The sequence below is a fragment of the Chenopodium quinoa genome, unplaced genomic scaffold (genome assembly GCF_001683475.1).
Source record: "Chenopodium quinoa cultivar QQ74 unplaced genomic scaffold, ASM168347v1, whole genome shotgun sequence".
NCBI lineage: Eukaryota > Viridiplantae > Streptophyta > Magnoliopsida > Caryophyllales > Amaranthaceae > Chenopodium > Chenopodium quinoa.
Window position 1 is genome coordinate 1,365,445 of NW_018743691.1, and position 26,499 is coordinate 1,391,943.

The 26,499-nt window shown below is 36.3% G+C and overlaps 2 protein-coding genes across 2 annotated transcripts; both read right to left on the bottom strand.

The window, feature by feature from the left end:
* Nucleotides 1–631: 631 nt before the first annotated feature.
* On the bottom strand, nucleotides 632–11,006 carry LOC110683715 (28S ribosomal protein S9, mitochondrial-like). The gene is made up of 4 exons (XM_021860109.1): nucleotides 10,220–11,006; nucleotides 8,520–8,960; nucleotides 1,518–1,598; nucleotides 632–1,395 (listed from the first exon to the last, which is right to left on the bottom strand). Exons 1-4 carry the CDS (start codon nucleotides 10,809–10,811, stop codon nucleotides 1,304–1,306), a joined length of 1,206 nt encoding a protein of 401 aa, XP_021715801.1. The 5' UTR covers nucleotides 10,812–11,006; the 3' UTR covers nucleotides 632–1,303.
* Nucleotides 11,007–12,076: 1,070 nt separating this feature from the next.
* Nucleotides 12,077–12,824, bottom strand: LOC110683854. Its single transcript, XM_021860263.1, has 2 exons — nucleotides 12,712–12,824; nucleotides 12,077–12,623 (listed from the first exon to the last, which is right to left on the bottom strand). Exons 1-2 carry the CDS (start codon nucleotides 12,822–12,824, stop codon nucleotides 12,077–12,079), a joined length of 660 nt encoding a protein of 219 aa, XP_021715955.1.
* Between the last annotated feature and the right edge of the window lie 13,675 nt (nucleotides 12,825–26,499).

A 26,499-nucleotide genomic window follows, 5' to 3' on the forward strand; every position in this document is an offset into this window, starting at 1 on the left:
CTCATTAAAAATCACACTTATGGTAATTCAGAAAATAAATACAAGTACAAAGATTGAGTGGCGTTTGATGAGCTTAAGATGAATTTTGAAAAACATTTTTTTTTTCAAAAGAAATAAATAAATCATTTTTTTTAAACAAAATAAATCAATTGTTTGATGTCAAAAAAAGTAAAAAATACAGAGTAACAATAATAATTACTCTGAAAATATATGGAGTATAAAACACATTTTCATAATATATACTCCCCCCGTCCCTGAAAGAACGACCCATTTGGGTTGATTACGTGGGTATTAAGAAAGTTAAATAAAAAAAGTAAAAGTATATTGAAAAGATAAATTTACATGACGCTTGTAAAGTAATAGAGAGATAAAGTAATAAAATTACATGCAAAATCAAATTTTTATATGGAGAAGCTAATTTTACACAAATATTGTTATAAATTGGTGGGTATTTTAATGCAAATGGGTCATTCTTTTTTAGACTAAAATTAGATCAAATGGATCGTTCTTTCGTAGACGGAGGTAGTATATTTTTTTTTAATCATACGAGTATTTTCTAAATATATTATCACGTATACATTGACTATCGAATCAGCCTGTTTAAATGCTAAAAAATAATTTAGCTGACAAATTTTTATTTATTTATTTTTATTTTATTTTTATTTTTTTTGAGGGAAGCTGACAAAAGTTTGTTCAAAAGAATTTGGGGATAATTAATCTTGATTCCAATGATAAATGTTCTCTCTCTTTTTCAGGTTGTCCCGTTAGAAGGGTCGATTCATTAATTGCATGGAGAATAATCAACTAAACGAAATAGTCCTTACATAAATTATACTCCACCCAAAATAGCCGTATAATCTATGCAATTAAATTACATGTACCATTAATATCACCAATTCAAAAATGTCATTTTCAGGAATATTTCCATCATTATCTTTGTAACGCAAAAGAATAAGCACATATCATCACACTTTTTTCTGCCTTTTGGCCTTTGTGTACACTAAACGGCTGTGCAATGTGCATGCAATGCAGCCGTGTTTTATGGGAGTCTTTAACTGAACATTTAAGATTAAATCATCGTTTGAGGGACCCGAAAATATAAAATTATGTTGTTCTTTTGACCACGAAAAAGGATCCAGGTAATGAAAAAAGGGATAAATTCTGCGTCAACAGTTTTCCAGAATCGCGTTTCCAGTAAAATGATGTAACTACTTCTGATCTATGGAGTTACGACATCCATGGGGCGAATAGATTCCCCCCTACGACAAAAATAATAACTGAGGGTGTTGTGAAGTGATACATGTTAACGCTTGACCCATTGGAAGCTCTTTCTTGCTTTAGCTTTACCGGGCTTTTTACGCTCCACGACTCTAGGATCTCTTGTCAAAAACCCAGCTGAATTGTGATGCAAAGAATCATTAGATTGTTAGGCAATGAAAACTGCAGAATAAGAATACAATGCCAAAATAATAATGTAATAGGTTAGAAATGCTTTGCAAGTGACTAGGATTCTATACCTTCTCTTAGTGGAGGTCGCAACCCAGGTTCCCAACATTGCAATGCTCTGCTAATCCCTAAACGAATTGCATCAACTTGACCTGTTTCAGACCAAATATTAATTTAGAATTAGTTTTTTTTCTACTTAGCCAATTAAGTTCAGGGGAAATCAAGTAAAAGTGTAAAACAAAGGTTCTACAAGTTCCATTGAATTCATTTGAGTTTAGATAAGGCTACCCAAGTTCGATTCACAGCTAACATAGGTTTAGACTTTAGACAAGTTCATGCGAAGTATTTAGATAATTTTCCAATTGAAATGGAACTGGGAAATGGGAATACATGTCAGAAACAAGCAGCCAACATATAGTTTATTGCTAGAGTGCTGCTTTAATAAGCAGCTGTCGTTCACACTTCAGTCAAAACGAAAACTAAACACTCAAAATTGAAAATTCAACTACAATAATTGCTGGAACAAAAACTAGAAAACATACAAGTCCAAAAGGTGGGGGAAAAAACAGTGCAGATAAAGGACATGAACTTCACCAGTGCTTTATTAAAAGATAGAGCACATGACATCAGCATAACCAGCTCAAGGAATTGCAAAACAAACCGACATGAATAACACTTTTCGATTTTTAACTGAGTTAATGCACTACCAAAACAAGAAACTAACAAAAGAAGAGTGAACCAAGCTCCCATGATCCCTCTGCCTTCTGAAACAAGGTGACAGTCAAGATCACAAATGCCTTCGAGCATGTTCAACAGCACTGCTGTAACTCTGTTAGTCTGAACTACTCTAACAACGAGAGCAAGGACAGCAACAAGTAAAACGAGCTCAAATGAATCTCAAAGATTCCCAATGATAATATACTCATAACTGATGGTCTAACGGCCTCGCCTTTGGTCTCTCACTAACTCACAAATAGACAATAGACATTAAAAGTCCTTTATCATTTACATGGAATAGTACATTATATTAGAAAATTTTACAGAATGACCTTGATGTTAAGCAAAGTGGTCAATTGACCTTGATTTTTTATAAATATACTTGGGTTATGGAATTCCCTAAATGATGACAGAAGGGTAACAGTAAGTAATCCTCTCCCGTCTTCTTAAAGCTAAATAAATAGATTATATCATATGAAAATAAAAAGAAAGGCAAGAAAATACAAAATATACCTCTCCTTTACATCCCACCTCCCAACCACCACCATTACCCTTGCAACCAATACTCCCTCCAACAATACCTTTCAACCACACACTCCCCCCTTCCTCAAACCATCTCCACCCCCCCCCCCACAAAAAAAAAAAAAAAAAAAAAAAAAAAAAAAAAAAAATCATAAATTCCGCAAACCTTGTACTAGAGTTTGTGAGGGAAACAGAATACATGCGTCAAGACTTAAAAGAGAATATACCAGAAATTGTGGCACAGAAACATATGACTTGTAACATCTTAATAATAAACTTCCTGAACCTTCTACTTAATCACAGTCGACAATCATTAACTGGTCACTGACTTTTTGCTGCTTCCCACCTTGCCAACTGTATTTCCATAAGCCTATTTTAAATTAGTTTTTCACTAGTGGTTCTCAATATTACTTGTTTTTCTCGCTGACCTAACAAAGGAGGGGAGCTCAGATAAAGAGAGCAGTGTTGTCATGTACTGACAGCCCAGGTGATTTATGGCATTGTAGTCATGATTTTTGGCAACAGTGGTGACACAACTGCTGTTTGTGACATGTGAAGAGTTGGGAATAACATGTGAAGAGTTGGGAATAATATCAACAAAGTGTCACCTAGTGGATAAGGACACTGTTGAAACAAAAGCTAAGAACGGTTAAGGTCTTCAATAATCTGCTGAAGACCAAAAATTGTTTTCAGAAATGTTAATACACAAAGATAAACTAGAATGCCTTACTAAGCAGTTAGCAGAACAAGGGCTCCTTACCTTTTGGAAGGCTTCCACACATGGAATAGAATGTCATCTGCAAGCACATTCCATAGGGTCATAGGAAAGGGGATACCATTTCCCTTTCAAGGATAACTAGAGGCATGGTATTTTAGTAAAGCATGTGACTGGATACTTGGAGAGAAGACTAAGAGTAATTCTTAAACAGCCCATTTGGTAGGTAATAATAAATTATAGTATTGTGAATGAATTCAAGTGTAATTTATGTACACATTAATGCAACTCAATTCCAGTCTATTTTTTTCCTTCATATATAACAATCACACCCAGTACCACCTCTCAAGTGATGATGGATGGCAATGAAATTTATAAAGAAAAAGAGAATTTTGGGAATTACCATGAGCATATTGCATAAAAATTTTCATTCTCAATATCACTATTTATTACTACCTACCAAATGGGCCATTAGAGTTTTTTTATACTTTCTCTCACCAAGATCTTGAAGGCTCTATTTTTCCATTTGCCACCGCATAGTGCAGCCCTCTACCCATATGGTAAGACAAACGATTATTGCTCCAATATAATAGGTGACAGTATAGATTTAATTCCTAAGAGAATTTATAAGCCCTACTTGGGTAGTCTTCAAGATCGTATACAACTTTGGAAAACTTCTGCCCAAAATGTACTTTTTCACTCTTTGTCAGCAGAACTCTTGGTCTATGAAGTGATTTTGTAAAACGAATTACACATGATAAAATTAAAAACACTTAACATAGGAAGGCAATCAATCACATATACTCGCTGCACAGATGTATAAAGAATTTGTGCATGTCCTAAGGGGGCAGAGCTAGTGTGGTTTGGCAAATCTTTCCAGCTTAAACAACTTTAAGAAAAACATGACAGTAGAAAATCAGCCCCAATAATATAACCTGGCCTACACTTTTACCTCAATCCATACTAAGTATTTGGTTGAGAAAAATCATAATCATTATCCCAGCAATTCAAATCATAATCTTTCCCTGGCGGGTGAAGGTCAGATGATGCATGCAGCCTTTTTGATGATAATGCACGCCTTGCACTGCGATGCACAAAGGCTGTTTTGCTTAAACCCTTACTTTTAGTGCTTTGACTAACTTCAGCCATACAAAGTTAGTTGAGCTATTTTGATCTAATATTTCCAATAACCTAAAGTAGTAACATTACCATTTTGCCAAATGCCAACAAAATTTCATTCAGCTTCATCTTAAACAAACTTAGAGTGAGGCTAAATACAAAACCCTAGGATGTTTAATGTTGTAGCTATTTTTAAGCATGGATATTGTTATTTCCCCTTCTATTCCCAGCACTTCAGGTGCTTAATATGCAAAGCGTCAAAGCCACATAACAGTTAATAGTGAGCTAAGAAACCATCCTTTCCAATGATATTCTACAAGCTGAGGAATTAGCATCAGGGCTAAACTTATCAAGAGAGAGGTGAAAGAAACTGACGGTCAGGGGTGATTCATTCATAATTTCGCTACTTAAGTGACAACGGGAAGACCATATTTGATGGAGAGGCATGCAAAACTTGCTACATAGGAGAGAACCAGGTACAGCATGTTACAAGGAGAGACAAAATTTCATAGGGAAAAAAATGAACTACTGTGTCAGGTTAGGTATAACTGTATAAAATTTGCTTTGATCCTTTTGTTTAGATGCATGACATACATCTCTTCAAAGTGATCATAGGCAATGATATAATTAATAAAATTCCATTCTTTAATATCCATCAGCTGATCAGCATCAATCCTTCTTCCCTCAGAACCTCATTTGAATAACAATTAAATAATCAGCTGCCGCCACATAATTACATACTATAACCAACACTAGTAAAATACTTGGTTTAATATACTCTACAAGTCTAGTATATAAAAAATATCATTCAGTAAATAATTAGCAAGCTAGCTGTTAAGACTTGCTGCTTTTCCTACTAACCATTATTACCATCCTTGTTACTCACAACCACTACACTCCATCCATGCATAACCTTTTTATTCCTGAATATTCTTATGTGTTTTACACAAACAAAAGCACCAAACAGCATAGTCTTTCCATCTACACCTCAATACCCATACACCACAATACATAGCAAATCTTATAGCTATACTTGGATGTTCTTCATTATTTCTCAAGTTTTAGCAATTTCTATAGAACAACCCGTAAAACCATGTGCATGGTACAACCAAGACTATTCTCTTGGCTAATCTACTCAATTAGGAGAGTTCCAAATGAGTAGATGTGTCCAAAGTTACTTGGTTGTACCATGCACATGGTACAATTATTGTATTTTCACACCTATGTTACGGTACTCATGTCCGACACGGATATGTGTCCAAGTATCCTACTCGGCTATTTAGTGAAAAAATTCTATAATTGAACTAAAATGAAGTGTTCGAGTGTCAAGAGTCCGACACGGGTACTTAAGGTATAATGAAGAATCCAAGTAACATAGATTATCACTATCTTGTCCCTTGCTTATTAATTCTACCGCATTTACTTTTGACATCAAACACATAATCAACTTTGACCTTCTTTAGTTGATAATACCAAAGGAATAACACAACTATGGGTGATCTTGTTAGGCTTGACTCCATAGATATATTTTCAATTCATCAAATTCCTCTAACAGTCTTCAATAATAGAAAATTATTGATAATAAAGGAGAAAGTTGTGTGATGGAACACGTTACAAGTCAACAGGGTAGAACTATAAGTAAATAAAGTAAGTAATTATCAACAACAACGCTCAAAAAACCTCTTACAGCCAAACCCAAACCCTAGAAATTCCATGTGATTACAACAAAACAAACACAAGACAAAGTGATCCTCCGTCGCCTTGTCGCCTCATCTAGACCAGACCATCCTTATCTCCAAAGAGGAAAATAACATCCTAATCTGTCTATTGAGGCCAACTTGCAACTATCTTTAAGAGCTAGCCACATAATATGGCAAGCCTGAAGGGGAAAAAAGTCCCTGATATGAAGGTGCCTTCAGGACACACTCATAACATCTATTTTTATATTTTGATATATTAGATTAATATTGAAATTTCTTTTCTTGTGTAGTCATCAACTCATCATGTAGCAATCTCCTAAAACTATAGCTCTTGTTCTTACTTAGTCATTGACATCAATTGTGGCTTATATCGAGGGTTAATAATTTAATACTAAACTATCTTTTTAACACACATGATACATCATCCCCTGTAACAAATTAACCATACTAGAAAAATAATTACATACTCCAGCATATGATGACCAAAAAGTGGAACTCTTTCCTCTTTTGGTATGGTTGAAGAACAGACCACTAACCCTCAATTACAAGTGGACTTAGTACCCAAGTGAGTTGGATGATGAACACTACCTTAAATTTAAATCAAAGAATATATTTATTCATTTAAGCACTAAGAGTTGGACCCCAACCGCACTAACTCTTCTGCAAACTTGAAGTAGCCATAATAAGTCAAATCATTGTCACAGTCGTTGAAAGGTGTCAACATCACCAACTAGACTCTGTCTGGCAAGACAGAAGGTACAGAGTGAAGAAAGAAATAAGAAAATTAATAAAAGAACAGAGCAAGACTATAAAAAGAAACCCTGTAATTAGTATAGATAAAATTTCGACAACACAGCCTAACACTAACCACTATATTGAAATTTATTTGATCCTTACATACTCATTTTCCAGTCAACACATGAAAATGGGCATTAGATATTGCCTATTATCTTCTTAACCCCCAAAGAAACAGTCTAGCAATCTAGCATACGATTCTAGTAGTATTTCTACATTGTGGGCATTGCAATAAAAGATGATTTATCATTCCATGACTTTCAAAAACAAATTTCGAAAGGGTGTTTCAATCAAATGATACTTGAGAATACATCTACATATAAATACCTTTGGCTAAGAGATTGTTCGTCATCATTTTTTGTTTCCAGTTTTCAATTTTCAATTTTTTGAAAACTAAAAACAAAAATATGACAACCAAAAAAAGTAATTATTACTTTTCAGTTATGAGTATTCAAAACTAACATGATTTGTACAGGTATAGCTAGTTTTAAGTTCAAAATACAACTTATATATCTTTTAAAATCTATAGAACAAAAACAAGAAACCAGCAATGGTGCTGAACGTGCCCTAAACAACTAATAATATTTTTATCCAATATAATACATGAAAAGAAACAAACACAATTGTAAGGGTACATATTTCCCTCTTTAACAATTCAAGTCTCTTTTTAGTGGCTTTTGTACAGCTGGGGTCAAGTTTTAGTCTTTGGGCGATACTAGGCACTTTCTTGAAAAATCAATTAAAATTTATTCTTAGCCCTCCCTTTGTATATGGGGCAACATCCCCTTGGTGACATCTACATCTCCTCCACCATTCCATTCCAAAGAAATTGTCATTAAGGGTTAGATATTTAGATTCAATGAGCGGGCATTAACAAATAGTATGATATAAGTGGGACCAGAGCAAATAAAATTGGGTAAATAAGCATTTATCAGCCAAAGAGAACAAAAAGGTGGACAATTTCTATGAGATAGAGGGAGAAAAGTTCTATTTAAGAATCAAATTGATAACTCCTTAGAAAGATATAGATAAGCACATCCGCAACATTTATCTTTAAATTTTAGAAAAAACTCAAAGCTCTTTTGAAGTTCCCTTTTAAATTTTAAAGCCAAACCAAAACTATGAAATTTTATATCAATGATATTGAGAAAGTCTCCACCTTTAAGATTATGGACATTTCAAAAGACAATATGCTATGCAGACCCAATTCAATAGGTAAAGCACATCATACAGATCCAAAGCTAACACATTACTAGCCAATTGCTAGTCTAAAAACATCAATTGATCTAAAACAGTCAATAATCAAATTGTGGGAATCCACCATATACATGTTTTTAGCAGAATCTTATACCACTATATTCCAGCGTACATTTGATAATAATAGCTCTTATTAAATTCAGATACTGATATCACAAGGTCAATGAAGTGTTGAGATTTCCTTAATTCATAGTTAAAAAGCAACCCAAATCATATGAATTGGGTGAAGAGGGTAAAGAAAAGCTAACCTGTGGTACCACCTCCTTTCACAGTGCATTTGATGTCCCAAAGACCTAATGTCTTTGTCTCAGCAAATGGTCGAAGAAGAGCTGCACGATGATCAAGCATCGGGAAATAGACATCAAACATCTTGTCATTAATCAAAAAACTTCCCTCGCCAGGTTGAATCCAAACTCGAGCTATACTGCACTTTCTCCTTCCTGTCCCATAAGCTCTTCCTTTCTCATCCACTTGTCTAACCCTTGCCTTTGCAGCTTCCTCCTGCTTCTGAAGCTCCAATTCATATCTCGATGATTTTCTAAAAGTCTTTTCATAACGCTCATCTTCTATTTGTGTCAAAGGAGGCAGTCCATCAATATCTTGGAAATTTTTCAAGGCAATCAAGCTATCCAGCATTGCATCAGTGATTCCAGATGCAGCAACGAGATCACCAAAAGCACGGTTTGGACCTGAACAAAGCAACATAGACTTCAATACCATAAACAACAAAACAGAAAAAGCTGCTTCTCTAAATCTGCGGGACGATAGGGACACAAAATGGCAGATCTTGACATTGAAATCAGATAGCATTAAAGTGAAACAGGAAGAGAACCAGAAAGACATATATAACTAGGGGTACAGGTGATCTAAATCATCCCAAGTTATGTTCAATCTACAACAAAAAAGATAACTTTGGCATGAAATATATCTCTTAAGATTTAAGAACCACCCAACTTTATTAATATAACCTTCTAACTACAACAAAATGCATCCAAGTGTTGAGATAAGGTCAGTTCACAAAAATTGTTTGTTACTTGTTAACACAAGAAACCCACAGATGTAAAAACCTCAATTTCAATTTACATGGCATCTCTCTATCACTAGATGCAAATAACAGAAAAGGTAGACAAGTTCCAACAAACAAGCAATAAGCCAAGCCAGAACATTGTCAGTGAGTGTTAATTTTTCAATTGTTAGAAAAGACAGTTCCTTTAATCTCTTTAATCTTGGTTAGTTTATTCCTCAATTTTGCACTCAATGCCCTAATGTGTCCTGCTAACTTTTTTTTTTTTTTTTTTTTTTTTTTTTTTTTTTTTTTTAAATTTTGAGAAAGTGCTAGCTATTATCTTTCCCTCCCTAACCAAGTCCCTACTTCACCTCTCCCCCCCCCCCCCTTCCACCCAAATCGTTTTTACAACGTATTCCAAGATCAAATTATTTTTACAACATATTCCAAGATCAAATTGTTTTAACAACATATTCTAAGATCAGGAATTTCTTTCCCCGACCAGGTAAATGACAAGGTGACGTATGTGCATACGGAAATTGGTTTTGATTCACTTTTATCTAAACGAAATCTAGTGTATAACAGCCTAAGCAGGAATCATCTTTTAATAATTCAGCAATTTTGACGGCATTCCACAGAGCATTGGTCTATCATTTGCATTTAGAAGCTTCAATAACCAAATTAACTATCAACCTCGACTATCGGCTGCAGGTACATCCCTTACAAGAATACATTTATTAGAGGCATTGAGGATAGATGAATTGAGACATCAGGAAATTGAAACAATCCCTCCTATGTATCTAGTATGCGTATCTACATTGTAATAGAAATTGATAAACACACTTTGACATCAAAATAAAAAACTTACAGAAACTTTAATAGAACACAAGGAATAATATACAATCATACAGATCAACTGAAAAATAAAGGTAAAAAATTCACCTTTAAGGACTTCCATGAGAGCTTGTTCTTCCTTCTCAAGCTCTAATTTCTGAGCAGCACTCACCATTTCCCTCTCCTCCACAGTCCCATCACTTCTTCCCTCACCTCGAACACCGCCTTCGAGCCCGAACAGATCCTCCCCCCTCTCCTCCTCCCCTAATTTCCATGGCTGAAACCCCGGCGACGGCGACACCCTCTCACCACCCACCCCACCACTCTCTCCCCCACCAAACTCATCAAACACACCTCCATCACCACCATCCCCACTTTCTCCAACAACCCATGATTGTTCTTGAGAAACCCTCGATTCTCTCCTCACTTCCTCCTTATCCCCCGTCAAATTCCCTTCATGGGTACTAAAAAAATCATCTAAATTACTCGTTTCTGAGCCGATTTTCCATAAATCTGAAGTGGGTTTTTCCCCATTTCCATTTTCACCATTGCTGGAGAAATAGCGACTGTGATTGATGAAATTGGTCGATTGGAATTTAGGGACTTGAGGGGATTGAACAGGAGGGTGGGAACGAGGTGAAAGAGTGATAGAAAGGTGTCGGAGTTGCCGAGAATGGATTGCAATGAAGCGTGAGAGCATTGCTCTAGTATGAGGGTTTAACAAGGGTTTCTAACGCTTTTCAACAATATATGAGTATGAAAATTTGGAGTAGTGTTGAAACTTAGAAGGAGGCGATGTTCTTGTTGTATGTAAGTTGGCCAGAGTGCAACACCATATTCAGGAACGATCGAAATGAGGTTGTTTACCCATTGAGAGTTTGAGACTTTGAGAGAGGTCGATAAGAGTCTATTAGCAAGTCCGTTAAGCTAGTAAATGGGTCATTTTATTTGGATTTTTTGGTAAAACCCGGTTCACCCTTTGGGCTAATTCGGATTTGGGGATCAGTTCTGGGTGATTAAGTTTCATTCCCCTCCCAATTGTTGTTGCGGGGGATCGAACACAAGTTCTCCTTACCAAGTGTAATCACAATCACCACTACACCAACACCCAATTGGTTTCGTTTATTTGGATTTGGGTGAAAATGATGAATAAACCTTAGGTTATATTGATTAATGAGTAAATGACAAATATTACGAGTAATTTTTATTTTAAACAATAGCGTAAGTTTGGATGGTGCAATAATCAATCAATACCAATATATCAATCAATATATATATTATTAAAACTAATGGCCAAACATGCTATTTTGTCATGTGTCACCAATTTTGCCATTTGGCATATGATGTGACACCACATCATACCAGTCCATAAATAATTGTAAAGCTCCATGCATTAATATTAATGTTTAGTTTAATTGAAAAACTTTTTTCATATGCATAACACTGTATTTAAATTTCCCTTGAAATGTAACTCATAAATAATTGCACAATAATAAAATTTGTAAGAAATTAAAAATTATTCCATTTTTTTGTGCATTAATTAATAAATTGTAATTATACAATAAAGGATTTGATTTATATATACATATATTACAATTGTGATTATTTTTACAAAAAAAATATTACAATTGTGCTTATAGAAGTTTTTTTTTTTTTTTTTTTTTTTTTTGTGCATTATTAAGTACGTAGTGTATATATTGACATCAAATTTATAAAGATTTGATTTATCAATTTTTTTTAACAACAAATTAATTGATTTATTATTTACCCTATATTTATTAATGCAAAAAATTATTTTTATAGTCAAAACATCTCATACAAATAACAAACTACTTAAACTATCATGTAATCACCCGTAATTTTGTGAAATTTAAAATTATATTTTAACATATTTATGTGAATATTTAATTATGATTATTTACTTACATAATTTTTTTTTTTTGAGGCAAAGCAGGGGAATTTTATTTATTCAACTGAGGACAATTTGTCCATTAGTACATAGGGAGATATATCACTAGGACAACAATTCGACCATTGTTGCTCGACATCATAAGGGATGACACGAGCTAAATGGTGTGCTACAAAATTCCCTTCCCGCTTTACATGAGACCAGGAAATAAAATCAAAGTAAAAGCAAGCATCTAGCACATCGTCAAGCAGGGAGTCTAGATCAGAGAGGTAGGTAGAAGCCTTTGTGAGACGAGAGATAATTGTGCTATTGTCTGACTCGAGGATGACATTTTTAAGACCATGTTGCTTCGCCAATTTGACAGCATAAACCGCAGCTTTGCATTCTGCCAACTGAGGAGACCAGTGAGCTTTATACCTTCTAACACCAGCAAACAAGACCTCACCCAAGTGGTTGCGGGCAACAGCACCTAGCCCGATCCACCCTTCAACATTTAAGGCTGCATCACAGTTAATTTTTATGCACTCTTGAGATGGAGGCTGCCAGATTCTCGAGCTCTTGGGAGATTTGGGAAGCTTGCAACCGTAAATCTTCTTATTGTACCTGTCATAATCATCAACAAGGTTCGACATTCGCATAATGATAGAGCTGTGGGAAGTTTCCTTGTTGTTAAAATTTTTTATTGTTGCACCTTTCCCAAATAAGCCAAAGAAGGACAGCTCCTCTCTGTTGGGTCTTGACATCCACGCCTCCCCAAGCTTCAATCAAGCTCTTAAAGTCGGGATAATCATCAATCATCACCATCTTTTCGCACTTAGCAGCATTCCAAAGATCACAAACAGCAGGGAAAGTGAAGGGAGTGGTATAGTGTTTCACTTACAGACGTGCACCAAGGGTAAGAGTCGTCTTCTGCCATATGCCTATACTTCAAGAGAGCACGGACAGGCAGTGAGCTGGTACAGGCCCTCCAAAGTAGATGTCTGACTTTGGGAGTGGTCCCGAGCTTCCATAAATTTACCCAAGCTTGGTGAAATGAGTCAAGGTTGCAAGATTTACCTAGCATGTAGGCAGTCTTCACCGAATAAAGACCATCATTGGAATACGCCCAAGCGAGCCTATCAATCGGATTCCTTTGGCTAATGGGAATCGAAAGAATGCACTTAGTGTCACGATCATTAAAAATAGTAGCTAGTAAATCATGATTCTAATCCATTGCCTCGAAATCAATTAAATCACTGACATTCTCCACCAAATCAGAGCGAGGCGAGAGAATTCTAGAGCCATTCTCATCAGCCACCCAGGGATCATCCCAAACCTTGATGCAACTTCCATTTCCAACACGCCAAATAAGCCCTTCTTTTACTAGAGCTTTGGCACCCCAAATACTCTTCCAAGAGTAGCTACAGGAAAGACCAAGAGAAGAGTCAAGGAAAGAACAATTAGGGAAATATTTCTTACCCAAGACTCTGCTCAATAAAGACTCCGGGTTAGAGATTAATCTCCATGCTTGTTTACCAAGCATAGCTTCATTAAATACAACCATATCTCTAAAGCCTAGCCCACCAAACATCCTTCGGGTTGCACATGGAGTCCCAATTCACCCAATGGACTTTACGGCGATTATTAGAGTGGCCCCACCAAAATTTTGCAGTAAGAGATCTGATATCGTCAATGATGGAGCAAGGCACTCTATAAACCCTCATAATGTAGGATGGAATTGCTTGAATGACCGATTTGATTAGAGTTTCCTTCCCGGCTCGAGACAACAACTTCTCCTTCTACCCCTGCAGCTTTTTCCAGATTCTGTCTTTAAGAGCACAAAAAACCGCTTTCTTTGATCTTCCAATAATAGTCGGAATGCCAAGATACTTGCCATGTTCATACACAAGTCTCATGCCCAAAAAATCCATAATCTCTTGTCTAGCTGACACACATACACCTTTGCTAAAAGAGACCTCCGATTTTTCGTAATTAATTTTCTGTCCGGAAGCTGCTTCGTATTGGTTGAGTATATCAACTATCTTCGAGCATTCTCTTCGGTTGGCTCTAGCAAATAGAAAACTATCATCAGCAAAGAAAAGATGGGATATTATTGGGCCATTCCGACTAGCCCGAGCACCATGAATATCACCCTGCAAAACAACCTTATTAATAAGGCTTGAAAAAGCGTCAGCGACCATAATAAATAAATACGGGGATAATGGATTGCCTTGCCTCAAACCCCTCGACGGCTTTACATCACCACACACTGCTCCATTGATAACAAAAGAATAGGAAATTGTCTCGACAAAGCTCATGACTATCTTCACCCAATAATCAGCAAAACCCATTTTTAAGAGGAGTTTTTCCAAAAAAGGCCATTCCACTCTGTCGTAGGCCTTGCTCATGTCCAATTTCAAAGCTATCATCCCTTTCCTTCCTTTGTTTCTCTTCTTCATAGTGTGAAATAATTCCAGAGCTACAAGAGCATTGTCTGTGATCAATCTACCCGGAACAAAGGCGCTTTGATTTTCAGAGATGGCATTCGGGAGAATAGACTTTAGACGCATCACAATAGCTTTAGAGGCAATTTTGTAAAGCACATTACAGAGAGCAATAGGCCTAAATTCAGACATACTTCAGGGATCTTTCACCTTGGGAATCAAAACAATATTTGTGCAATTAAATTATGCCGTAGAAACAGTACCACGAAGAATGTTGCACACAATAGCAGTAATATCATCCCTAATAATATGCCAGAATTTTTGGTAGAAAATAGCATGTAAACCATCAGGGCCGGGAGCTTTGCAAGGGTGCATCTCGCAAATAGCAGAGTAGATGTCCTTCTTCGTGAAAGGCCGGAGAAGGTGAGTATTGTCCTCATGAGAGATTGAGGGGGTGATCGCGTCAATAACCTCGCTGCAAGAGGTTTCGGAATGCAAACCGGCTGCAAAGAGATTAGAATAGTAATTTTGTACTATAGTGTCAATGTCCTCATCTTCCGTGCGCCACTCCCCATTCTCATCAAGCAGCCCCAAAATTGTGTTTTTCTTTTTCCGTTGGGATGCTTTATGGTGGAAATACTTTGTATTTTTGTCTCCGTCTTTTATCTCTGTCGACCTTGATCTCAAATACCAGTAGGCCTCTTGTTGCTCATAAATGCCATCAAGCTTCTTCTCAATTTCTGCCCCCCGACTTATGTTATCATCCGACATCACCCCCTCTTGCACCTCCTTAAGTTGCTGCTCTAAGTCATCGATTTGTTGAGTAAACTTAACAAATTTTTTGCCACTCCAACTCCGCAATGACCCAAGTAGCCTTCCAAGTCTGTCTAACATAAGGCAACCTTCAGTGTCTTTCCAGGTTTGTTTGACCACCTTCTCACATTCAGAATCGAGTAGCCATGCTGTTTCGAACTTGAAAGATTTCTTCCCTCTCCTGCGCTTCCTTTTAGGTCGCCTCTGTCTCACCAATATTGGGGTGTGATCTGATTTAAACCGGACAAGGTGCTCAACATATGTATCAGGGAACATAGAAAACCATTCATCATTTCCACAAAAACGATCAAGCCTCTCCCGAACACAAGTTTCTGTGGTACGACCTCTCTGCCAAGTATACTATTGGCCTTCGTAACCCAAGTCACGCAAACCATGGTCATCAAGCACGTCACGAAAAGCATTAACCTCTCTACGTTCATTATAAGTGCCCCCTTCTTTCTCCTCCATACTAAGAATTTCATTGAAATCACCCGCGATTAAAATCGGGCCACAAATATTCTCACAAAGGGAACGGATAAGTGACCAAGTCTTGAATTTTTCGGCCGAGGCCGGCTAACCATAGACACCAATGAAATACCACACAAAATCTGATTGTATTACTTTGCCACAAATGTGATGATCAGAAAAAGAAATGAGCTCAAAGTCAATTAAACTACTATTCCAGTACAAACATAAGCCTCCAGAGAGACCTCTACTACTCACACCAAAAGCACAATCGAAACCTAATCTATGTTTAACATGCTCAGAGGAAACTTTATTAATCATAGTTTCAGAAAGAAAGACAAGATTAGGGGCAAGAGAAGCACACCAATTGCTAAGTGCACCAACCGCTCGAGGGTTGCCAAGACCTCGAACGTTCCAGCATAAGGTATTCATTGCTTTTCGAGGGGTTGGTTATGACCAGACCCCTCTACTTGATTTGAACCGTCTCCGGCAGTAGTAGAACCAACAATTTTCCCCTTCTTCACCGTCACAGCCTCCAAATGAGCATCCCCTGCTTGCCTCTTGCGGTTTGCTGGGGCAGCCACACTAGATTGAACAATTGACCCCTCCTTTCTACGAACGATGGCTGCTCTGTCCTTCCTTTTCCATCCTCCCCCTTTTTGCACCTCAGGCTCAATTTCTTACATTATTTCATCTTGATAGAAGGCGTTAGCAGCAACTGATTTTGTGATAATATTAGGATCTTCAAGAGTCACTCCTACATTCTCTTCTCCACCATTATACTTCGGCTTAGGTTCAACACTGGGTTCTGTTCTCTTTTCCAGAGTTAAGTCATTGTTAACCTTGAGTAGCTTGCCCTGGTCAGCAATGATAGGCTGGGGAGCAGAGCTAAAATCAGTTTCTTCAACACTCTTCAACCTTAGCACCATTGTTGCATTATCACCTGTTTTTTCAGCCACCAATCGAGCTTTCCTTACAACTTGGGCCTTGTCGCGAACAACATTGCCCTCTTGAGATTGCTTCGGGGAGTTAAAGAGAATTTTTCTCGCTGCCCCTGGTGGTCCGAGTTTGATTACGCCTGGATCATTGAAACTCTCCGGCTTCACAGAATGGCAGGTGGTTAGGGACTCTTTCCACCTTCGTTCCTTCCTTATCAGTCGGATTAATTTTAGCACGTTTTCTTGGAGTTGCACGGAGCCAAGGGCCATACTGAAAAACCAATTCTTCCTCCTCAGACCTTGCTAATTCTTTAACATGGCAGTCACGATCAATGTGGTCGAGCATACCATAAAAGAAACAGAAATCAGCAAGTCTTTCGTACTTGATATCAATCCACTTTAATGAGGCAGAACCTATTGCAAGTTTAAATCCCCTGCGCAAAGGTTTTCTAATGTCCACATTAATCTTCAGTCTCACAAACTCACTCCATCCCAAAGGTTCCTCGTCATCTAGCTCGATAAAGCCACCAAGAAATTCACCAACATCATACATAGTATTGTTATTACGCCTATTGAATGACACATCCAATAAGCGGATCCACATAGGAGCGTGAGTGAATATTATCTCCGAAGGCTGCTTGTCTCCCTGCACTTCTTTAAGCAACAAAATTTTATCATCAAAGAACCAAGGGCATCCTTCGATCACACGATCTTTGTCACTCTCACAAAAGAATTGGAAAACGAAGAGATTTGTCTCCACAACCCTGATTGCTACACCTTCTTTCAGTTTCCAGACGGTTTGCAGTGTTCGCTTCATAGCCTCCGAGTTATAGGGTTTGCTAGTGCATAGCTTACCCACAAGAGACAATTTCAATTGAATGTTCGAACCCTCGTTATCGGTTTCGAGGGATTCTCCTCCAATAACAGCAACTTCGTCATCTGTAAGTTTCAATTTCTCCCAATCTTTCACTAAATCATTCGCCATAATTGATGAAAAGGATCATAAACCAAGGAAAATCACGAAAAAACACACTGGAATCACGAACTCAAGCGTACTACTGAACCCTAGAAGGGACTACTCAACCCTAGGCGAGGGACTTTTCCATTTCACGTTGAATACTATCAAGACTTTTTTACTTACATAATTTATTTTACTATGATTTAAGAAAATAAGTTTGATGTTTATAAAAATAATAAAATTATTTCATTAAATTATTTCACTACCCATAATTATTATGCGAGTCCAACCCATTAATTACTAAGCCTATTCTTTTTTTAAAACCCACTCAATTTAAGCCCAATTAATAATCCTAGTTTTATTATAACTAGGAAACCCAAGCCCATACTAATAAAACCCTCAAGCCCTACTCTCTCTTTAACAATTCTACGTAAAAGTAAAAAATAAATAAATAAATAAATAAATAAATAAATACAAGTTCTACCTCATCCCTACTATTCACGCCAGCCAAGAAACCCAAGCCCACTTTACTAATAAAACCCTCAAGCGTGTTATGTATAAAATGGGGTTCTGTGATAGTTGGGTTCGAAGGATTATGGATTGTCTCTCGAGTGTCTCGTCTGCCTTCAAAATAAACGGGTTTTTCTTTGGTTCAGTTATTCCTTTGAGGGGCTTACGTCAAGGGGATCCTATGTCACCTTACTTATTCCTTAGTATTGCTGATGCATTTTCATCTCTGATATCTAAGCCTGCTTCGGAAAATTTGATTCATGCCGCGAGGATTTGCAAGGGCGCCCCCACAGTGTATCATTTATTTTTTGCAAATGACAGTTTATTATTCGCGAAGAAAACTATTAGTAAATGCTCGGTTATAGCTGACATCATCAGCCATTATGAAAGGGCATCCAGACAAAGTGTCAATTTGACAAAACAGATGTTGCCTTCAGTAAGTGTGTTAGTGTTAATCGGCGAAAGGAGATTGTTGATATTTTGGGGGTGCGAGAAGTTGAAAAGCATGAAAAATACTTGGGATTACCGACTATTATTGGAAAGTCGAAAAAGCCCCTTTTTGTAAGTATTAAGGAGAGAATTTGGTGGAAAATTCGAGGATGGAGGAAGAAACTTTTATCTAGACCCGGGAAAGAGGTATTGATTAAGGTTATAGCTCAAGCGATTCCTACTTATATGATGATCATTTTTAGAGTCCCGGATGGCCTTATAGATGAAATCCATTCTCTATTGGCTCGGTTTTGGTGGAATTCATCGGACACAAATAGGAAAATGGATTGGCATAGTTGGGAGTCGTTGTGTAGACCGAAAGCTATGGGTGACATGGGCTTTAGAGACCTCAAATTGTTCAATCAAGCTTTGTTGGCAAAGAAAATGTGGAGAGTATATAGTAATCTGAATTCGCTGCTCCTTGTTATCCTTAAGGCTCGATATTTTAAAAATAGCTCTCTTTTGGAGGCTTATAGGGGGTATGACCCAAGCTACTCTTGGAGAAGCTTTTGGGGATCTAAATCGTTACTTCTGGAGGGCCTTAAATGAAGGGTAGGGAATGGTTCTGACATAAGGGTATGCTGGATACTTGGTTACCTGCTGGGAATGTTATTCCTTCCCATGACACTTCTTTTGACCCCAAGCTTCGTGTATCTGATCTCATCAACCTGGAGTGTGGAGAATGGAATGAACCCTTGCTACATCGATACTTTTCTGATGAGGTATGCTGATTATGCAAATTCCCTTATCTTCCAATTTACTTAGTGATTTTCGTTATTGGTGGCCTGCAAATAATGGTGTATTTAGTTTGGCTGGGTAAATTAGGTGTCTCACAGATTGATAATGGGAATACTAATGATGTATGGAAGGTTGTTTGGGGTCTACGGGGGCCTCCCAAACTTGGGCACTTCACTTGGAAAGCATGTAAAGGTAGGATGGGGGTGAAACAGGAATTGTTCTGTCGACATATTGCCACTGATAATAGGTGTGGTAGCTGTGGTTTGGAATCTGAGTCAATTGCTCACGCTCTATTTGAATGCTTGGAGGTTCAGCAGGTCTGGGCAAAATTTGAGCTATCTGATATCATTGCCGACTCCTTTAGGCATGCTTCTTTATTTGAGTGGCTACTTTGGATGGATGGAAAGGTTGATATAGGGGTTCTTTAGAGAGTTATGACTATTGCATGAGCTATGTGGTTCTGCAGAAACATAAGAGCTTATGAAAACGAGTTGCTAGATGTGTGTGCTACTGCCGAGGGCTTTCTTTGAATGGTGCATGATTATTGCACTTATGTGGGTAAGGTCTTTAACCATGCTAGCTGTTCTAAATCCCCTGCTGAGTCAAAATGGAAGTGCCCTGAACTTGGTTTCACAAAAGTTAATGTGGATGCTCATATTAAGGTTGGAGTGACAAGCTAAAGTCGTAATCACCCAATCAAAAGTATTACCTAAATCCTCTAACTAATGTAGATAGGGAAGTAGGGTCGAATCCACATGGAAACAAGTCTTTCTATTCCTAATTAATTAATATAATTTGGATTATCAAGCAACCAAAATTGTTGTTATTAAAAAGGAACTAAACTAAGGAGATTAAGAGTATGGAGAAATCAATAATAAAAGGCCTAGGGTCACAGGTTCACCAATAATTAATATTCCAGGATAAAACATAACAATCAATAATTAACATTGCACAAATAACATGATTAACAGGCTCTCGCAAGTTATTAATCAAAATAGATCTAACAGGCTCTCGCAATTTACTAGATCTAAGTTTCTATTGAAAATAGCCTTTAATATCAAATTAACATCTGCTCAATTCATCAATTCAATATTGCTATACTTTTACAAGCAAATCACATCTGCTCGATTCATAATATGGTTGTAAAGCGTTAAAACAATTCAATAAGAAATTATCATGCAATATCAATAATCAACAATAACAAATTATCCCTTCATATTAATTATGGATTCCCCAAAACCCTAGTATTAAACTACTCACACATAATTAAATCTAAACTAAACAAAGCAATTAAAGAAAGCATGATTAAAAGCAAGAATTAAGATAAAGAGAATAATGGTATTAAAGTAATAAGAAAACCAAATAATAAATCTTGATATGAAAAGTAGAAAAGAAAAGAAAATTAAAAGAAAAGAGAATAAAAAACTACCTAATCTAAAGCTTCTCCTACGTACTACTACGTACTCCTTTTATATCTAACTAGATTAACCCCGTGTGATGCACGGTTTTAAAATAAGAATTGAATTATAGATTTCTTAACACGTACTGAAAGAAAACAACTTCCTCATTTTTCCTTACTAATTTCTAATTAAATATGAATATACAATTCCCGAAAGTGCATAATTTTCATATTTAATTAAGAAATTTCAATTAAATTATATTACTCCGAATTAACTATTGTTAACAACTCGTAAATAATCAAATAGCATAACATGTGTAGAAAAACCCAAAATTTAAAATTTAAAATGGAATATATTTTCCAAGATATGTTATATAGGGTAGCTTAAAAGGCAAAAAAAATTATGACATCATCCTTGCATTTTGGAGGGAAAAAAATAAATGAAAAAGTGACACATAGGCAAGGGCGACATCAGAAGTTGTTATTTTAGTATGTATATAGATGGAGTAATAGGAAAGTGATTTTGATAGAAAATCAAACTACTACAACTAAACCTACTAAAACTAGCTCCTAAACCGACACAATCATCAGCAAACGAAACCAAGTGACCGGCCCAAAATTGCATAAGCCCAAGAAGTAAGACAACCTAACGTGTTGCTGGACACATAAGCCCGATCAGGCCTGTCTGTGTGGCAGCGAGATGGCCTTCTTCACGCGCGGGCTCGAGTATTCTCCTTGGTATTGGATCCTCAAGCTTTGAGCCCAATCTCCTCTTTTTAACTAAACTTGATCATGATATTAATTTGGGACCTCTTCACTTAATCGAGCCCTTAATCACCAAATTAAATTCCTCTAACTCGGACTTGGGCTTAGAAAAAAAAGTCTTAAAGTACATTTCGACTCTAATATCTTCATAGTGGCTCAAAAAGCTCAGGAATTATTATAAATCTGCAAATTCCTACAAAATAATGTCAACTCTACAAAAATACTAGAAAACGTATATTAGTAATAAAAATAGCTCCGCAGAGCTCAAATAAGCACAAATATGACCATGGGACATATATAAATATATATATATATATATATATATATATATATATATATATATATATATATATATATATATATATATAGACTCATCAAACTCCCCCAAGTCAAACCTTTGCTTGTCCCTAAGCAAAGCAATGAATAAAATAAATCAATACTTCACCCCCAAAATAATTTAAATCAATAGATACAATTCAAGGTAAAGACGACAAACATGTATCAAAGTCAACCAATCAAATCTATCCAACTACCAATCTTACCTAACAATCGTCAAGTAGAGCAAACCACAAGAGCATATAGAATTCAAGACTAGTGCTCACACACTCAACTCTCATTTATGTGGTGAGTAAAAGATGTACTCGATCGCTCTCCAACCAACCCATTTAATGTGAACAATGCCCTCCCAAACTCACAACACTCGTGTGTTTAAAAGACATACACTCAACCTAGTAGTCGACTCAGAATATGTCAAATCATTCTTTGCATTGATAAACAACTAATTTCACATTCACACAACTCTATAAACAAAGGTCAGAAGGTCTTCAAAGCTTGTAATGTAAGGCTAGGGTAAAGGGTAGGATAAATTTGGGAAAATGTGAGAATAAAGCCATGCTTAAGGGAGCCAAATTCTTACAAAACCAAGGTCAAAAGCAAGTAATGACCAAACATCTCCAACATACTCAACTCCAACAAAAGTTCACCAAATAACTCCAAACATATCAATAAATCCCAACACTTACAAATTTCACTCATAAAGATATAATAATGTAACACTTGAGCGAAAAACAAACTTTAACTCTTCAAATTTGATTTTTCATTGAAATTTAATTTTTCTTTCTTTCTTTTGATCAACCTTCACTTAGAACAGTTGAACATTGAACATTTGTTTTCTTTTTTGCTCTTTTTTTTTCTTTTTATCTCACATTCGAAAAATTTTCAACTTTGAACAACAATTTTTCTTTTTTTTTTCCAATCAACAAATAAGAACAAATAACTCCACATATCCACCCACATTGTTGAAGCATAAAGGTTTTGATGATGAGGAACTTAAACTAAAGCAAACTCAACGAATAAAGGTTTTCAAGTGTTTGATTAGTTTAGGTGAAGTTGATCGTGGTGATGGAAGAAGTAGCTGGAACTAAGAAGACATGAAAAGATCTTTATTGAAGGAGTTAAACAAATCAGAAGAAGAGTTCTCTAACAAGAACTAGTTCTCTAACAAGAACTGAGTTCCCTAACAGGAACGTTCCCTAACAGGAACTTGAAGACAGCAAGCTTAAGTTCTTTGGTGGAACTTAATAAGCTTGGATCCCAAGTAATCTACCTGATTAAAAGCGCGGCGCAATAATTATATTAGTTAAGGTTTTTATCTTCTAGATTATTGTTAATATGGTAAGTAGGTTATTGCACAAAATTTATTAGACGCGTGACAAGTTGGCTTGGTAAATAAAATAATATGGAAAATTATAAAAGATAGATTTTAAGAAAAGATTTTCTAAAAAGATTATTTTCTTTAAATCAGTTTGTTAAAAAGATAAATCTTTTTAACAAATATCTTTTTAATCTTATTTTCCGGAAAAGATTTTATTCCACTTGATTTACATAAAACCGTGTTTAAAGATAAGTTAAGTTAACTTATTTATCTTTTAGAAAACCTACTTTCTATACGAGTGATACTTGTATAAATAGTAGAGAGCAAAATGGTTTTAGGTTTTTGTGAGTTTATGCGTGGAGAAATTACTGTGCTATAATTAAGTAAGTTTACCAAGCTTCTAACTTGTCATATTAGTTTCGGATTTCGTGCATTGCTTACCTATCATACTAGGTGTCGTACACTTGTATTGGGTTGGGTTATTTGGGTGAGTTTAATTGTTTGCTTTACATACAGTTTTGTAAGCTTCTAGGTGAGGCTGAGATTTTTGTACTTAGGTGGTGCAAGCAGTTTGTACTTTGGCAGTACGTGTGGTACTTTGGTGGTACGAGTGAATCTAAGTGTGGTACTTAGGTTGGGTAGGATAGGGTCCTATCAAGTAGCAAGTCCAGTGAGGATCTTGTGAAAAATTTGTGTGTTCTAGCAAGTTCCTATATGCATTGTTTATTAATCCGCAAAAAGTAGTCATTAGGAACTCAATACAATTCACCCCGCCTCTTGTATTAATCGTCTCAACTAACAATTGGTATCAGAGCAAGGTTCTCACGTGTAAGTAGATAACTTTGCTGAGTAAGTTCCTGGAGAGATGAATTACAAGGAGAAACTTGAAGAAGGGTATTCCACCCAAAGTCCACCCATGTTCAATGGTAAGTTTTACACCTACTGGAAGAACAGGATGTAGATCTTTATCAAGGCTGAAAATTACCAGGTTTGGCATGTTATTGAAACTGGTGATTTTGAAATAACTGCAACCAATGATAAGAACGAGGTAGTTCCTAAACTTATTTCTGATTATTATAAGGAAGATTATCAGAAACTTGAATTAAATTCTTTAGCTATAAAGTATTTGCACTGTGGACTTGGACCTCATGAACATAATCGTATCATGGGATGCAAGTCTGCTAAACAGATTTGGGATCTACTAGAGGTAACTCATGAAGGTACTAATGAGGTAAAACATTCTAAGATTGATTTATTGATGTCTAGATATGAAAGGTTTGAAACGCAATCAAAGGAATCTATAGAGGAAATGTTTACTAGGTTCAATGATATCATTAATGAATTGAATTCCCTTGGTAGACACATTCTTATTGATGAACAGGCAAGAAAGATCTTAAGGAGCCTACCACAAGATGAGCGATTGAGATCCAAGGTTACTTCCATGCAAGAAGCCAAGGACTTCACGAAGTTTAACATGGAACAACTAGCTGGATCATTGATGACTCATGAACTTCACCTGAGTTTAAAGAAATTATTATCAACCCACTCACATGGAACAGTTCTTTAGCTGGATTCTTTAGGTGAAGTTCTTTAGTCTGTTTTAGAAATTCAATATAGATTCTTTAGTCTGTTTGATGATAATAATTATTTGAAAGAAATTATAGACAGGTTGAAACATGATAAAATAATGTTAAATGTGGAACTATCCTTGATGAAACTCTGTTTTGATACTCCTGATTATGAAGTTCCTCCACTTGCTCAATATTCGAATTTTGAAAAACTAAAATCTGATTTGGAAGATATAAAAGCGGATAAGGCAAGACTTGAGGGGGAACTTGAGAAAGCCAGGAAAGACAAACAACCTGTAGAATATAGAGTTCTAGATTGGATCACCAAAGCCCAAACTAAAAGAACAGAAGGTTTGGGTTTCAAAAAGAAGTTCCAAAAGGAAAAGAAGTATGTTGACTTTCCTAGTAGTATTGTTTGTTATTTCTGTGGAAATACTGGACACAAACAGGTTAAGTGTCCTAAGAAAGAAAAGAGTACACAGAAAAATGAAAAACATGTAGAATAGATCTGGATCAAGAAGAATGATGAACCTGCTACTGTTACATAGGAACCCAAGGAAACCTGGGTTCCTGAAACTAACATTTGATTCCTCATGCAGTTTCCAGTGAGGGGGAATAACACTTGGTACCTCGACAGTGGTTGTTCTAAGCACATGACTAGAGACAAATCTAGATTTCTCTTACTGGATGCCTACTATGGGGGAATGACAGGGTAAAGTCGTATCCCCTAATCAAAAGTAATTCCTAAATCCTCTAACTAATGTAGATAGGGAAGTAGGGTCGAATCCACAGAGAAACGAGTCTTTCTATTCCTAATTAATTAAAGTAATCTAAATTATAAAGTAACCAATATGTAAATTTGGATATGAAACTAAACTACGAAGATTAAGAATAAGGAGAAAACAATGAATAAAAGGATCTAGGGCATAGGTTCACCAATAAATAATATTCCAAGGTAGAACATAATAATCAATCATCAATGTATACATTAATCAGATCATAAAGGGCTTTCGCTACGTATTACAATCACACAATTAATTTACCGGTATTAAATCTCATCTTTCGAATCTCGACTTAACCATTTATAAATTAACCTGCCTATTGAAACTAGACCTAAACATCAATTCTCATCTGTCGAATCTCGAATCAATATTGTCAAACTCATGCATAAAAGACCAGGCCTAATCTAGTCACAGAGCATTAAATCAATCAATAGGAAATTAATCTAGCATTGATAATTAACAACAATAAATTACCCCTTCATATTATTTATGGATCCCCATAAACCCTAGAAATAGAACTACTCACACATAATAGGAACTAAACAAATCAAAGCAATAAAACAAGACATAATTAAAGGAATAAAATAAATAACTAAGATTAAAAGAAGAGAAATAGTTACCAAACAAATTTGGAATTAAGAATGGATTAAGAACAAAGGTTTAAGAGAGAGGAAATCTAAGAAAACAATTAAGAGGGTAAAGAAAGAGTCAAGAGAGTAAAAGAGAGAGAGAGAGAGAGATCCTAAAATCGTATTACGGGGGAGTATTTATACTCCGTACAAATCCTCAACTAAAACAAACTTAAACGACAGAATTAACTCCTAATATTTACACGCGCCCGATCGGGCGAGGCACCGCCCAATCGGGCGCGCCTTTTTGCTCGTCAGTACCAATCTCGCGCCCGGCCAGGCGCGTCATCGGGCGCGTCACCGGGCACCGACCTTAGCTTCTCCCGCCCGGCCGGGCGCGCCTCTGGG